The sequence below is a fragment of the Alosa alosa genome, chromosome 2, assembly GCF_017589495.1.
Source record: "Alosa alosa isolate M-15738 ecotype Scorff River chromosome 2, AALO_Geno_1.1, whole genome shotgun sequence".
Taxonomy (NCBI): Eukaryota; Metazoa; Chordata; class Actinopteri; order Clupeiformes; family Clupeidae; genus Alosa; species Alosa alosa.
In genome coordinates this window covers 22,391,354-22,405,847 of record NC_063190.1, presented here as the reverse complement: position 1 = coordinate 22,405,847, position 14,494 = coordinate 22,391,354, and the positions used below count along the sequence as shown (strand labels likewise).

General features: G+C 40.7%; 2 protein-coding genes across 2 annotated transcripts; one reads left to right on the top strand and one right to left on the bottom strand.

Moving 5' to 3' along the window:
- Positions 1–3,132: 3,132 nt before the first annotated feature.
- On the bottom strand, positions 3,133–10,585 carry rnf214 (ring finger protein 214). Its single transcript, XM_048238141.1, has 14 exons — positions 10,376–10,585; positions 10,238–10,294; positions 8,181–8,321; positions 7,962–8,095; positions 7,703–7,771; positions 7,423–7,519; positions 7,206–7,294; positions 7,024–7,111; positions 6,624–6,719; positions 6,075–6,481; positions 4,372–4,489; positions 3,899–3,994; positions 3,531–3,620; positions 3,133–3,382 (listed from the first exon to the last, which is right to left on the bottom strand). Exons 1-14 carry the CDS (start codon positions 10,436–10,438, stop codon positions 3,323–3,325), a joined length of 1,605 nt encoding a protein of 534 aa, XP_048094098.1. The 5' UTR covers positions 10,439–10,585; the 3' UTR covers positions 3,133–3,322.
- Positions 10,586–11,345: 760 nt separating this feature from the next.
- LOC125291392 (maternal B9.15 protein-like) lies at positions 11,346–14,488 on the top strand. The gene is made up of 5 exons (XM_048238140.1): positions 11,346–11,921; positions 12,226–12,450; positions 12,790–12,927; positions 13,390–13,774; positions 13,913–14,488. Exons 2-5 carry the CDS (start codon positions 12,278–12,280, stop codon positions 14,186–14,188), a joined length of 972 nt encoding a protein of 323 aa, XP_048094097.1. The 5' UTR covers positions 11,346–11,921; positions 12,226–12,277; the 3' UTR covers positions 14,189–14,488.
- Positions 14,489–14,494: the final 6 nt, after the last annotated feature.

The window sequence follows — 14,494 nt, the reverse complement described above, 5'->3', positions numbered from 1 at the left end:
ATATCACGAGCGCCCCCTACTGGATTCTATTCTGCATTTTATAAATTAAAATAAAAATCATCTGTCCACAGATGGTGTACTCAAAAATATATTTGATTTAATGGTGTGTATATGCTGTATTGCAGAGTGCAAAGTTTAATATTTTGTTAAGTTTGAGTTTATTATCATGTACTCATAAATAAGCATTTTTCAGCATTGAAATCCCTTGTGCTCAGGAGTCCATTCAACTTCAAGAATACATTGAAAAAAATACTATAAAAATAGGATTGAAAGAGAAGGAGGAAGAGGGTAAAATAAAATCCAAAAAACTAAGTGCCATTATGTGGGGATTTCCAAGGACAGTTCAGCATCCTGATGACTTGCAGGCAGAAACTATCCCTGTATCTGCTGGTACGGGTCCTTATGCTCTTGTATCGTCTGCCAGAAGGCAGGAGGGTGAAAAGACAGTGGCTGGGATGACTGGGGTCAGAGACTACACGCTTGGTCTTTCTTCTGCAGCGCTGGCTGTAGAGGGATGGATGGTAGGCCTACTGTAACTCATTCCTTGTAATGCGCTGTGCTGATCTGACAACTCTTTGTAGCGATTTACGATCCTGGCAGTGCTGTTACCATACCATGTTGTTATGCCACCAGTCAGAATGCTATTGTACAGCAGTAAAAGTTGGTCAATATTTTGTAGTCCATGCCAAATTTTTCGCAGACGGCGCAGAAAGAAGAGCCCCTGTCTACAGAGGCGCACCTTGTCAACAGGCAAGCCAGGCAACTGCTCGGAGCCCCGAGCCGCTAGGGGGCCCCCGACCTGGTCTCAGCGCGTTTGCTGGTGGGACAAGCAAGGATTTCGTCCATAGAGATTCAATGATGTATTTTGTGTGCTCCTGTCCTGTTGTACAAACAGTACATCTGTACATGTAGGCCCTATGCTATGGCCTTATAAACAGCGGATCTGTGTTCAAAAGAATTCAAAGAATCCACACATATTTAGGCTACTGTGGTAAACGTCAATCGAGGGTTCAGTGATGACGGATCAACATCTGAGTTTGACATTTACTCAAATGAAGTTATAGTAGGCTAATGTTAATTGGCAGAAAGATTGAACATGGTTTGCTACATCTATATGACAATAAACTTCAGCTAGCTAGCGATAGTTACAACTAGTTAGGCAAGGAAGGAGATGGTTAACATTATGTTTGTATTAGGGCTGTCAACGATAACGTGTTAATTGCAGTGCGAGTAAGGACCAAGCATTCGCGTGATTTAATCACATAATGGCGTGCTGCCAAAGATTTTTAATTTTACACCGTCACTTCTGTTATCAACGATTCTCTTTGGCTGCCAATATTTTGACCCTTTGATGCACCGTTTCTTGTCCTCAAGTCGGCTGAATGGGCGTTATACTATACGACATGGGATTAAAATATCACTGAAACACCTCAAGTTTAAATAATCTACGACATGGGTCGGCAACAGGCGGCCAAAGCTGCCGCCACAACATGTGCTTCTGTTTGGAGCAGATAGGCCACCTTGAAGGTGCCGCTGCGTTCGTAGTGTGATATTCTTTTCAAACAGCGACAGCGTTGTTGCATATCAGATACACAGGTTTTGCATTTGTGAAACCGGGCAAGATGAACGCAAAATTTTCTTTTCTTTTGTTTCCATTCCTCTTTATAGGCCCAGCTATTTTTCTCCTTTAACTCCTGTTTTGTAGTGCCCACATTTACTGCTCACAATATTGAAAGGGGACTTGAAACAGAGTTAATCAAGACAAATGAATTACTAATTTTGGTAGGACCCCAATAAAACTATTTCACTTCTATACTTTATATTGGGTTTTTGAAGTAATTTACTGTATTTAATTCTATTGATGATTGATTGATTCTATTTATTCTGGTGATGAACACTGGTCGGTAGAGTCCCCTTGGAATTTTTGCTTGGGGCCCCCACAGACTCTAGAATCGCCTCTGCCTGTCTAGCTGTCTTTGTGACCACACCAATATAGTGTGTCCAGCTTAGATCCTCACTGATGTTTATACCCACGAATCTGAAGCTTTTGACTCTCCACAGCTGCACTCCCGATGTGACTGTGTTCTTCTCCCTGCAGTCGTCTGTAATCCACTATCAGCTCCTTGGTTTTTGTTACATTGAGCAGCAGACTGTTATCCCGACACCAAGATGTCATTGTTGCCACCTCTGCTCTTTAGGCAGACTCATCACCATTACTGATGGAGCCGATTATGGTGGTGTCATAAGAAAACTTAATGATGGTGTTGGAGCGGTCAGTTGATAAAGAGCATCCGTACGTACGTGTTGTTCTGATCCAAGTGAGAGAGAGCAGTATTCAAGGCCAAAGCTACAGCATCATCTGTAGACCTACATTATTGGGCATAAGGCATTATTGTTTACTATGTTATGGCTGATGGGGAATATAACCTGATTCGCATTCAAATTATTTACAAACAACATTTATCTGTTTTCACTTATTAAATACACAACATCTGGTGTTTTGAGGAACAGCAGTTTTTTTGTGTGTGAAAATGCTAAACTGCTATGCTTGAGCGACAGAAAATATGAATTTGCCTCATATTCTATTCTCTTCATATCTTTGATAACAATATAACTCTTACTACTGCCTACAATGTTTCATAATCTAAGCAAATGAATGAGCAAAATCATGTTGCGTTCATCTGTGTTGTTATCAGGGCATATACTGTGTAAAAGTGTAAATCTTTTTCTGGTTCCTCCTACCGTTCTCTCTCACACTTTCAAATAACAAAACAGCACAAAAAAACGACATGCCAAAAAAGCTCATGACAAATTTTTGGTTGCATCACTCTAACCATTCAGTTATTCAACGCAAACCTGCCACTCTGCACGTAAAGTATGATGTATGTATGTATGTATGTATGTGTAGGAAATGTTCCAGATTGCAGATAAAAAGAGATAGGCTTAGCCATGTTTGATGGATGCAGGCCTGGCTGAGAAATTGCTTCCTGGGATATTTTAGTTCTGCCCTTTGTGTCCCGGTCAATGATGCATGTGTGGTGCCATTGAGGAGCAAAACAACACAACAAATCAGACCAAGCTTTCTGTCACTGGTGGATGCAACCATTCAACAGAAAAAACCCTACAGTACCATTACCTCAGCACCAGGAATTTATTCGTAGTCAACATTTTCATACAAATATATACAATTTTTTTCATCTGAATCATCTGATATAGCAGCCCATTTCAAAAGGTAGAAAAAAAAGTTCAGCAGTATGTCATCATGAGGCATTATCATAATGGTGTGTGTGTGTGTGTGTGTGTGTGTTAAATATAAAGCCCTTTAGTCTGGACAGATGGGACATTCCTTTTTCGTACCGGACTGGAGCCACACACGGACACACTGAAATGCCGAGAGAAACACATTAACATGTTATCCACTGTCCTTTAAACGTGTACATGAATACACACATACAGCCTTTAAACGTGTACATGAATACACACATACAGCCTTCTGCGTGGCATAGGAACAGAGAGATTTCACATCTCACCTGCGTATGAATGATGTGGGGACATCTCATTTTATATCGGCTGTGTTCATCTACATGGCCCTGGCACACTAAGCACAATTGAACTACAGGCTGAAAGGTGGGGGTGGAGAAAAAACAAGCACAACACAAATATGTAAATGCCTGGTGGTGTCGAGGTGATGAGCATGGATTTTACTGTAAAAATGCCCATATTGGAAATGCCACACCACCTGCTGTAGGTAGAGAGACATATTACTGGGACAGAGCAGCTCTTTGCTTTATATACTTATTCAGTTCACTTATAAAGTTGCATGTAGCTACTTGAATGACATTTTTGATGAGTAATTCATAACGAGTAATGATCCCAATCACTCCACACCCCTGGTTACCTGTGGACGCTGCGGTGGTGCCTGGATGCCCTGCAGAAGGTTTGCGGGCTTCTGAGCAGGAGTGCCCACAGGTGGCTGCCCAATGGGTCTCATGGCCTGACAGAGACAGACAAAAGAGTGGGAGAAACAGATCAAACGTTGCATACTGGTGTGACATGGGTGTGTGGGTGTGTCTGATAGACCCTTTCAACTGCATAAACAAACATGTGCGTTACTAAGGCATTTCCAGAGACACAGAAAACAACATTGAGCTAACGGTAACTTAGGGACAAAAAAAATAATAAAAATAAAGTCAACATTTTATAGAGCACTACACAAACGTCTGATTCATTTTCATTTCAAAGTATCTGCGTTGGTTTTGAACATTTCAACTGGAAACCCTCTAGGAACAGATTGAAAGTCTCTCTCTGTGTGTGTGTGTGTGTGTGTGTGTGTGTGTGTGTAAGTAATGATTCGTACGAGTAAATGCTCACAGGTTTCTGGCTGTGTTCCAGCCTCTTTGCCACCTGATGGCAGAGGTCCTCCATGGCCATGCCGGACAAGGTGCCGCGTGCAGACTTGATCTGCTGCAGGGCAGTGGTGAGCTCTGCCCTGGAAGTCAGGAGAGAGAAAGAGAAACAGAGACAAGACAGAAAGTGACAATGAGAGCAAGAGAGTATGGGTGTTGTCAGTATGGTGTTAACATTACCATTTTGAAAAGACCATTTTTAAATCAAAACAAAATGAGTTTGCTTCCAAATAAATTTGTACTTTCAAGACATTAAATCAGTTCTGTCTATGTCCAATTATATTATGGAGAATTGCAGGAATACTACAAAAAAGGACAGAAAAACTGCTATTCAACAATTATGTTCCCAGGCCAACCCTACGCTTTCAAGGGCAGATGCTCCCACCGCAGATTCCCCCCAAGCCCAACAATTATCTTGGACAAAAAATTGCTATGTTGTGTCAACGCTAAGTGTTAAAAACCCACAGAAACCACAGAGGAGGTTTTACATACTGTATAAGAGTCAGACATACTGTATAAGAGTCAGACATACTGTATTAGAGGAGGTTTTACATACTGTATAAGAGGAGGTTTTACATACTGTATAAGAGTCAGACATACTGTATAAGAGTCAGACATACTGTATAAGAGGAGGTTTTACATACTGTATAAGAGGAGGTTTTACATACTGTATAAGAGTCAGACATACTGTATAAGAGTCAGACATACTGTATAAGGAGGTTTTACATACTGTATAAGAGTCAGACATACTGTATAAGTTTTACATAGGAGTTTTACATACTTTTAGTTTTACATACTGTATAAGAGTATAAAGGAGACATACTGTATTAGGTTTACATACTGTATAAGAGGAGGTTTTACATACTGGAGGTTTTACATACTGTATGTATACTGTAAGAGTCAGACATACTGTATAAGGAGGTTGACATACTGTATAAGAGTCAGACATACTGTATAAGAGGAGGTTTTACATACTGTATAAGAGTCAGACATACTGTATTAGAGGAGGTTTTACATACTGTATAAGAGGAGGTTTTACATACTGTATAAGAGTCAGACATACTGTATAAGGAGGTTTTACATACTGTATAAGAGTCAGACATACTGTATTAGAGGAGGTTTTACATACTGTATAAGAGGAGGTTTTACATACTGTATAAGAGTCAGACATACTGTATAAGAGTCAGACATACTGTATAAGGAGGTTTTACATACTGTATAAGAGTCAGACATACTGTATAAGAGTCAGACATACTGTATAAGAGGAGGTTTTACATACTGTTTACATACATACTGACATACTGTATAAGAGTCAGACATACTGTATAACAGTTTTACAGACATACTGTAGGTTTTACATACTGAGGAGGTTTTACATACTGTATAAGATCAGACATACTGTATAAGAGTCAGAGGTTTACATACTGTATACTGACATACTGTATAAGGAGGTTTTACATACTGTATAAGAGTCAGACATACTGTATAAGAGTCAGACATACTGTATAAGAGTCAGACATACTGTATAAGGAGGTTTTACATACTGTATAAGAGTCAGACATACTGTATAAGAGTCAGACATACTGTATAAGAGGAGGTTTTACATACTGTATAAGAGTCAGACATACTGTATAAGAGTCAGACATACTGTATAAGAGTCAGACATACCTCGTCCTCGTCGGTAGGCGAGTTCCCAACATTTGTAGCACTTTGTCCAGCTGGGAAGGCTGTGGGGGATGGGTGGGTGCAGCAGCAGCAGCAGCAGCAGCAGCAGCAGCTGAGGCCGTGGAGCCAGGTGGCAGTGCAGTGGCCTGTCTCTGTGGCGCTGCGCTGGGATACCCCGGAGCCAGGCCTCTGTGTGTGGGTGCCGCGCCAGGGAGGAGGGGGTGCGAGGCAGCTCCAACTGGGGCACCCGGGCCCAACGCTGTCCTGCCCATGGACTGTGGTGGGGGGCCAAGATGGCCCATATGCACAGGAGGTGGGCGGTACGGTGGCATCTGTGGTGGCAGCGGTCTGCCCATGAAACCATAGTGTTGGCCTTGGAGCTGGTGGGTGGGCTGGCTGAAGTAGAGCAGCTGCAGCAGGCATGACCAATCATGGACGAGCACGGTGGACAAACATAAACAAACAAACAATCTCAATGCTCTGTGTAAATCCACAGTCCAACACTGCGGGCCAGAAATGAATAGAATCGTTGTGCCATCTTATGACACTTACCATTGGGACTTCTGGTAAAGAGGGAAGGGCCACTGGAGGAAGGTCCTCTAGTGTCTGACCCCGTTCAATCTGCTGGATCATCATGTTAAACTTTTCCTGGAACAAAGGCGGGGGAAAACAGAGAGCAAGAAACACTGACTTAGCATTACTGCATACCGGTATACTGTAACAGCGGATTGTTTTAACGGACCCCTCTGGATTCAAAGCTTAGTGAGCAATTCTCCCAGCAACCCCAAGCCTTTGCAAATATGCCCACACCCAACAGAAACCTAGTGCAACTATATATAATATTACATTGCAATTAAAAAATAAACTCTTTGGTTTTGACGAATTCATATTCTTACACGAAACACATTTCCTCAGCTCACGTGCCACAGAGCCCTAGCAGCTAAAGCCTCACCTGTAGGCTGAACACAGCATTCCGAATAGTGGCTACTTTCCTCTCCCAGTCCAGACTCTGATGCCGATATTCTGACGATGGGTTCATCCTGTACAATTTGCAGATCAGGCAAAATTAAGTGGTCCATCAAATTATAATCCAACATGGCACACACATGTATGAAAACAGGGCACAAAACAAACCTCAGAGACTGAATATGCTTCTCGGCCTCAGCCAACCATTCTTCCAGTTCACTTATGTAAACCTCTCTCTGAAACTCCAGTGCTTCTATCTGTTCACACACCAACACAGGTAACGTCAGTTATAAATCACGGTGGTTGACTTGATATATGTGGTCAGATGTGTAGAAAGATGTGTGAAAACTGAACACATAGTTTGGTAAGACCGAATTCTCCTGACCTCTTCTCTCAGGACATTAGTGTTGCCCTCCTCTACCTCTTTCTTCAGTCTGTCCCTCTCTTTTCGAAGATCAGCCATCTCTTGTTCCCAAGTTTCTCTATGTGTGAACACAAGCGCAAGCGCAAGCGCACGCGCACACACACACACACACACACACACACCTTTGTTAGATATTTTAACTCATACAGAGGGTAGTTTTACATGTAAAATAGTTGATAAAACTGAACACTCAGTAATTTAGTTCACAGTGGTAATGCTCTTTGAATCTGTGGATTCTTACTTCTGTAGTGAATGTTCTTTCTCTAGCATATCCAGTGCTTCTTTCTTCTCCTCCAGTTCCACTTTCAGACTGATGAGAAAAGTATTTTTTTCACAGACAACACGTAATTACATTTTTGTAGTAATATTTTCTTAACCTCTGGCTCTATCCACTGTCCAGTAAAACAGAAAACATTTCCATTTGTATTTTGTCTCAAAAATTTGGTTTCATCCCTCACAGTCTTTTCCTTTTTTAACATTGTTTTGTTTGTTTGTTTAACCTTCTTCCCTTGTCCACCATTTGCCGCGACTCTGTGAGGAGCTCTTCCTGTTTAGCAAGGAATTTCTTCTGGTTTGCCTTTCTGTTGCTATGTTCCAGTTTCAGGTGTAGGGAATCCAACTTGTCCAAAAGTGTCTGTAATATAAACACTGAGTTTAGCAAACCCACAAAATACATACCGAGAAAGCAATAGTAAAAAAAGTGGAGTAGGCCTACCAACCTGATGCTGACATTTTTTGTCATTGGTCATTCGCTCTAGCTCCTTGACTTTCAGATTATGTTCCAACGCTTCAGACTCCTGCTGTTTTTTGAGGTCCCGATACTCCAGGGTCAGGATTTTTGTCTCCTCTTCCAGCGACCTCTATGAGGCCAAATACAAAAAAGAAAATACAATGAGAATGTCATGGCATGGTTTGAGTTATGTATCTAGTAGTTAACAGAAACTAAACCACAATTGGACTTGAATCATAGTCGTGTGATCCCGATAATTTTAAGTCAGTGTTAGTTTTACCTGTACCCCAAGTTATTGGTGTAGCATAAATAATAGTAGGCTAATTAGGCTACACTCATTGGGAGAGAAAAAGTTTTTTTACTGCTAGAAGTTGGTAATCTACGGAGCCCTAGAGGGGTCATCGCAAAATGTTTTGCATGTTGAGAGAATGTGCGCTCGTTTTACTACATTGTGCGCTCGTTTTACTAAATTGTGCTCTTGTTTAACTAAATTGTGCCCTCGTTTAACTATATTGTGCACTCGTTTTACTAAATCGTGCGGCTCGTTTTACTAAATTGTGCTTTCGGTTTACTAAATCGTGTGCACAATTTACTATATTGTGCTCTCGTTTTACTATAGTGTGAGCTCATTTTACTAAATTGAGCTCTCATTTTAAGCATAGTAAAACGAGGGCACAATTTACTAAACGAGTGCACTATTTACTAAAACGAGCGCACGATTTACTAAAACGAGGGCACGATTTATTAAAACGAGAGCACAATTTGTGAACATGGTTATAGAACATTGTGAGCACGATCTACTTAAACGTGGCCACAATTTGTAAAACGTGCACTCAATATTGTCTTGACACATGTAAACATGAGCACGTTATAGTATATTCGAGATCTCGATATACTAAAACGCACCCACGAATAATTAAAACGTGGGCTCGAAGAAATTCAATTGTGTGCACAAAAACATAGTGTGGTGTCAAGGGGTATCCCGGGAATGACGTCGGGAGGTGTGTCGCTTGTAGTGACGTAGAGGGAATCTCATTGATTGCAGTGCACCTGGTTATAGCCCCGTTAGGTAGGCTGTAGGTGGGAGAGCAGATGATTGTGTGTGTTTGTACAGGCCCCTTGGCAACATCGTCCAGCTGAATGTTTGGCGAAGTTTTGAGTGTTTGTTGAGGTCCAAGTGTATGCAGAGCTGTGGTGTTTATCGCGAACGGTGTGAGCTGGGCTACATAGCCTGAGAAGCTGAGCATCGTGAACGACACTGTTTATGTCTCCCGTTTCATAGTCCGTATCAAAGCTTACCTCGTTGTGTGCATCATTGGTGTGCGCGTGGGTTATATGGTGAGGCCCATCGGGCGCTAGAGGGAACCTTATTGTATTGGGTGGGTATTAGGCGATACTACTAATACGCAGTAGCCTATTTGTACCAACAGTAGGTCTACGTGTTGTAATTGTTTGGGAGCTTGTCGCTGTGATGTGCTTCGATTGACTTCTAGACCTCACAGTTAAGTCAACAATCCAGGAGATAGTGGAAACCGGTCATTAGGCTACAACAGAGCCCGCGAGTAGCCTTTGTAGTAGAATTTCCCCATTATGGGTCTCCATAGCTGGCGGTTGACACCACAGTGCCCCTGCTACAAAGAGTAGAAGTCCGCTATAAAACATGACCACCTAAAGTCTTTAATTAGCTGCTTACGGTTATCATCACATTACCAATATGAACTGTTACAGACAGCTGTAGGCCTAGTCCATGTCAAGGTAACATGAAGTTGCCACCACAGCACAGCGAGCAGTGAGAAAATGTCGGGAATTACTAAATGTGAGCACGAAATACATATTTCGAGAGCTCAATTTAGGCCTACAACGGGGTCACGTTGTATTAATTCGAGGGCTCAATTAAAGGAAAACGTGCTCACGTTTTATTAATTCGAGGGCTTAATTAAAGGAAAACGTGCTCACAAATTATCACGACCAGAAAAAATATCACTTAAAGTGAGCTCTCCCGGGCTCCGTAGTAATCTTATGAAAGTTCAAAATGTAAATAGTCACCATCTTGGTTTCCCAATCCGGGTCGGTGTTGACCGCTTTCTCTTCCATTAGAGAACTCTATGAAAATACGACAGTTAAAAGGTTGTCTGTCAATGTAATTTCAAGCATTAGTCTTAAAGTCTGTGACTCGACTCCTACCGATAGCATTTTCTTCTCTGTTTCAGGAGTGGTTGACGATGCCATTTCGCTTTTGTTCTTCATGATAAGGTTAACGCCACAAAATTTCAATGGAGATTCAAGGGCATATTTTTGGTTCTGCAGTAACAGCAATTAAATAGTGTGAGTGTCAGTAGTCGTGTACTTAAATGCTATCGCAAGGTGCAGTACTGTGGCATATAAACTTCCGGGTGAAAGGACTGACAATGCCAAAATAAGAGTACCTAGGCCTACAGCTAAGAGGGGCTCTGGCATAGATATCTTAAATTATTCTAGGCATGTATAAGGTCCTACTATAATAAGCTAATACTATTTTTTATAGTAACAATGTTTATGTATTATGTATTTTATTTCTAAAAAGGGATATCGTATATACACTTTTCCACAATTGTTAAAACATATTTTTTAAAACCTTTCACCCTTTTCTCCATTCTCAAATTACATTCACAGAATCGACAGTTCTTGCAAAATAAAACACTCGCCTCAAAACTTGTGCTCAGAACCAGAGTACCGATCCAGTGTATGATTGAAGTGTTCCCTTAATTTTTTTGAGCAGTAGGCTATATATATATATATTTGTTATGTCCTCACAACGATCGTTCAACAACATGTTGCATGTTCATAACCATCCAGACTGTTTGCGACGATTATGACCAGCTGTTGCAAAAAAAAAAAAACGTTTTCTAGTTCAACAGAATAATTCACTTAACAAATAGGCTACATAGGCTTACAATAACCTATAGCTTGTATAGGCCTATTAGGCTATTTCAGTCAATATTCTGACATTTCGATTATATAGCCTATCATATAGACTATTTCTGACATTATTTTCATTTGGACTATTCAGACTTTCACTCAATATTCTCAAGTTTCGTTCACAGAGGTCTAGACATTAAATATTCTCCGGATTTCAATATAGCCTTCCAATATAGCCTAGGCCCATTGCATTTTAAATTTTGTTCAGTGCTCTCGAGTTTCATTCCATTCTGACCATCGATATCCTCAAATTCTATCCAGTGTTCTCAGAGTTTATTCCAAATGTTCAGACTTTCATTCGGCCTACTAAGCTTAAATTTCATGTTTATTCCTAGGTTTTGTTCCTATGTAATGCAGGGAACACTCCACATAGGCTATTTGACAGAGATTATGTTAGGCCTACTCAAAAATATTTTCAGTCATAATTCACACAAATGTGCATCTCGCAAGACATTCATTTTGTGTTGTCTTGCATGCAAATTTGTGTGTGAAAGTGACTTGTGCTCGTGCGCATCTTAAAGTGCATCTCTGTCATCCAGCTGATCCCTGCTCCACGTCAGTAGATGGCGGTCCTTTGCAAATAAAGATGAAAACAAACCCAACTGTGTGCAGACATTCGCGCTTCGTTTGCGCGCGTGCTGCAAACTTTTGGGTAGAGTCAAGACAAGACAAACTGTCAGTTACATGTTGGCAACTGAGCACCATCCAAACATCAAACGTAGCCTTAGGAAGTCGACTTTCTCCAAGCAGGAAATATATGGTTATTGTCGAGGTGAGTATCCGTGTAACCTTTCAGAACTTTTTTCTCTCAGTAACGGGTCTTGTAGACTAGAAATTGTATTAATGTTGTATTGCAACTGGTCGCATATGGATCAGGTTTTATCCTTACAATTGAGTCTGTTGATGGGCATTATCTTGATTCTGCACATTGTAGCCCGGTTGAGATGTGATCGTTTTGTTGTCAGCTGTCTGCTATAATAGCTGCTTGCTAAATACTGTGTTTTGGCATAAGCCCCCAGGTTTAAGAGTTTTCCCTTTCCTTTTATATTTTTTACATTTCTACTGTTCTTTTACAGGACTTGGTAGGCCTACCACTTCTTTATTTAAGGTTTTCAAATCTACCTAAGTATGAAGAAAGAAATTGAAGCAGCAGGGGCATTCCTGAAAAATCTGGTTAAAAGGTCTGACAAGTTGAATTCGGAACAAGCAGATGTCTTTGTAGAACATCTCATAGATATTTTGCAAGAGAAGTACAAAGCTCATTGGTACCCAGACAACCCCACAAAAGGTCAAGCATTTAGGTGAGAGGTTATTTTAACTAGATTTTACTTTTGCCATAATCAATAGTTTTGGTAGCCTATCTCCCATTGCTAAAGAAATGTTCCTAGAAGTAGGCCTACAGCATTTTTGTTGGTTTGTTTACACATAAACACAGTCTAGGCTTTGTTTCAGGTGTGTTTTGATCACCTTCCTTTATTGTGCCAGAGTGCATAATGGGGAAACACTGATAAAGAATAATATGCATAGTGCAAAGCATGTGAAATATGGTTATGGTTAATATGTCCAGAATTACATACTTGTTGCATTGTTGCTTATCTTTTGAATTATTTTATTACTGCATGCATTTTTTGATTATGCAGGTGTATTCGTGTCAATGGTCACCATAGCAAGGATGCAGAATTGCTTTTGGCATGCCAGAAAAGTGGTGTACAGTACTGCTACTTAGGCTTGCCTTTAGAACTCACCCTCTGGGTGGATCCAGGAGAGGTCAGTTGCAGGTGAGTCTCAAACGTTAAGCTTGTCTTTTGGGATTTGCTTATATAACTTGCATATCATTTGCGTAACTATGCCTACTGCTTAATGCTTAACATTGTCTACTTATCTGTTTCCACCTCTTATCTTCATGTTATTAAAATCAAGCTTATAAAATTACCTTACAAAGATTACAATGCTAATTTCAGACAAAGATTCACTGAGAGTGATTCAGATTGAGTTGTTTTTTGTATTTTTAAGGCAAATGACAGCAGTATATTGCCTGTATTGTTTATTTGTTCAGTAAAACTTCTTGGGTTGTTTCAGCCTAAAACATTTATTTTAGTTTTGTTCTGTAATAAAGGAATATAGCTCAAAAGATTTGTGTCGGAAAACAACATGTATTGGAATTGGAAATGTCAGATTTGCCCTTTAACTTGTGCTTTGGTTTTAGAGGACATCATTTAAACGGGTTCCATTCCCCTCAGGTACAGTGAAGACACTCCACCCTTTACCCTTGCAAGCATCATTGGAGATGATGATGATGATGATAATGATGATGATGAGGATAATGATAATGAGAAAGTCTTGCTGAAAGTGAGAAGTGCCTTGGAAAAAGTCACCTCTGACTATCATTCGGAGACCTCATCAGATGATGACTGTGTCTGTATATCCCCACCTCCTGAGAATGACAGTGCTTATACTACCCCTCCTTCAGAGAGGGATAGTGATAGTGGCAAGGCTTCTCAAAGCTTTTTTGGTGTGACCTCGTATCCTGAGAACAACACTTTCAATGGCACTTTTTCACCACCAAATAGGCGTAGTGGTGCCCCCACCCCTACACCTCCTCAACACAGAAGCCCCCCTTTACAGGTACATAGACAGGAAGTTCCATCCGATCTGTTATCAGTTAATGTGTCATCAGTTACTCTTTGGTATGGACGTGGACTGAACTGTTGTTTTTAATGTGTGTGTGTGTGTGTGTGTGTCTGTGTGTCTTTGTCTGTGAAGGTTGTTTACTCAGGTGCACCACCATTGTCACCACTCTCCTGGAGAATACCTGTGAGATCTCCTGTTGAGCCTCGATCCTATTTTATGCTGAATACACGCGTCCGGCCCTTTTCGACGGTCAGGCCCCATGGCTGGTCAAGGCCTGTCCACCGCAATCCTATGTGGAGCTGCCCCTCTGCCCGATCGCACCAGGGAAGTACTTCAGCGTTTTGGTCTTCGGCTGGGAATGAAAGAAGATTTGATGGAAGGATGAATTTAAGCAGACCACTGAAGTAACGTGTCCAAATTCTGTTTGGTTTTTAAAAAATAATCAGCCACTACTTTCACTTTTGTGTGTTTCGATTTGCCAGAACGTTTTTGCACTTTAGGTGACTTGTCGAATAACGTTGTACCTTGTTGTAAATTTTTTTGATTAACTGATAAATTTAGTTTTATTTATGTATAATGTGTAATGCAGTGCTCTTTGATGTAGGCCTATGAATATTGCCAGTAGCGAATATTTAAAAGACAGTATTGTATTTATTTGCACAATGGTGTTAATCATGATAAAAAATAAACATGAATGTCTAACCTCTACAGGCT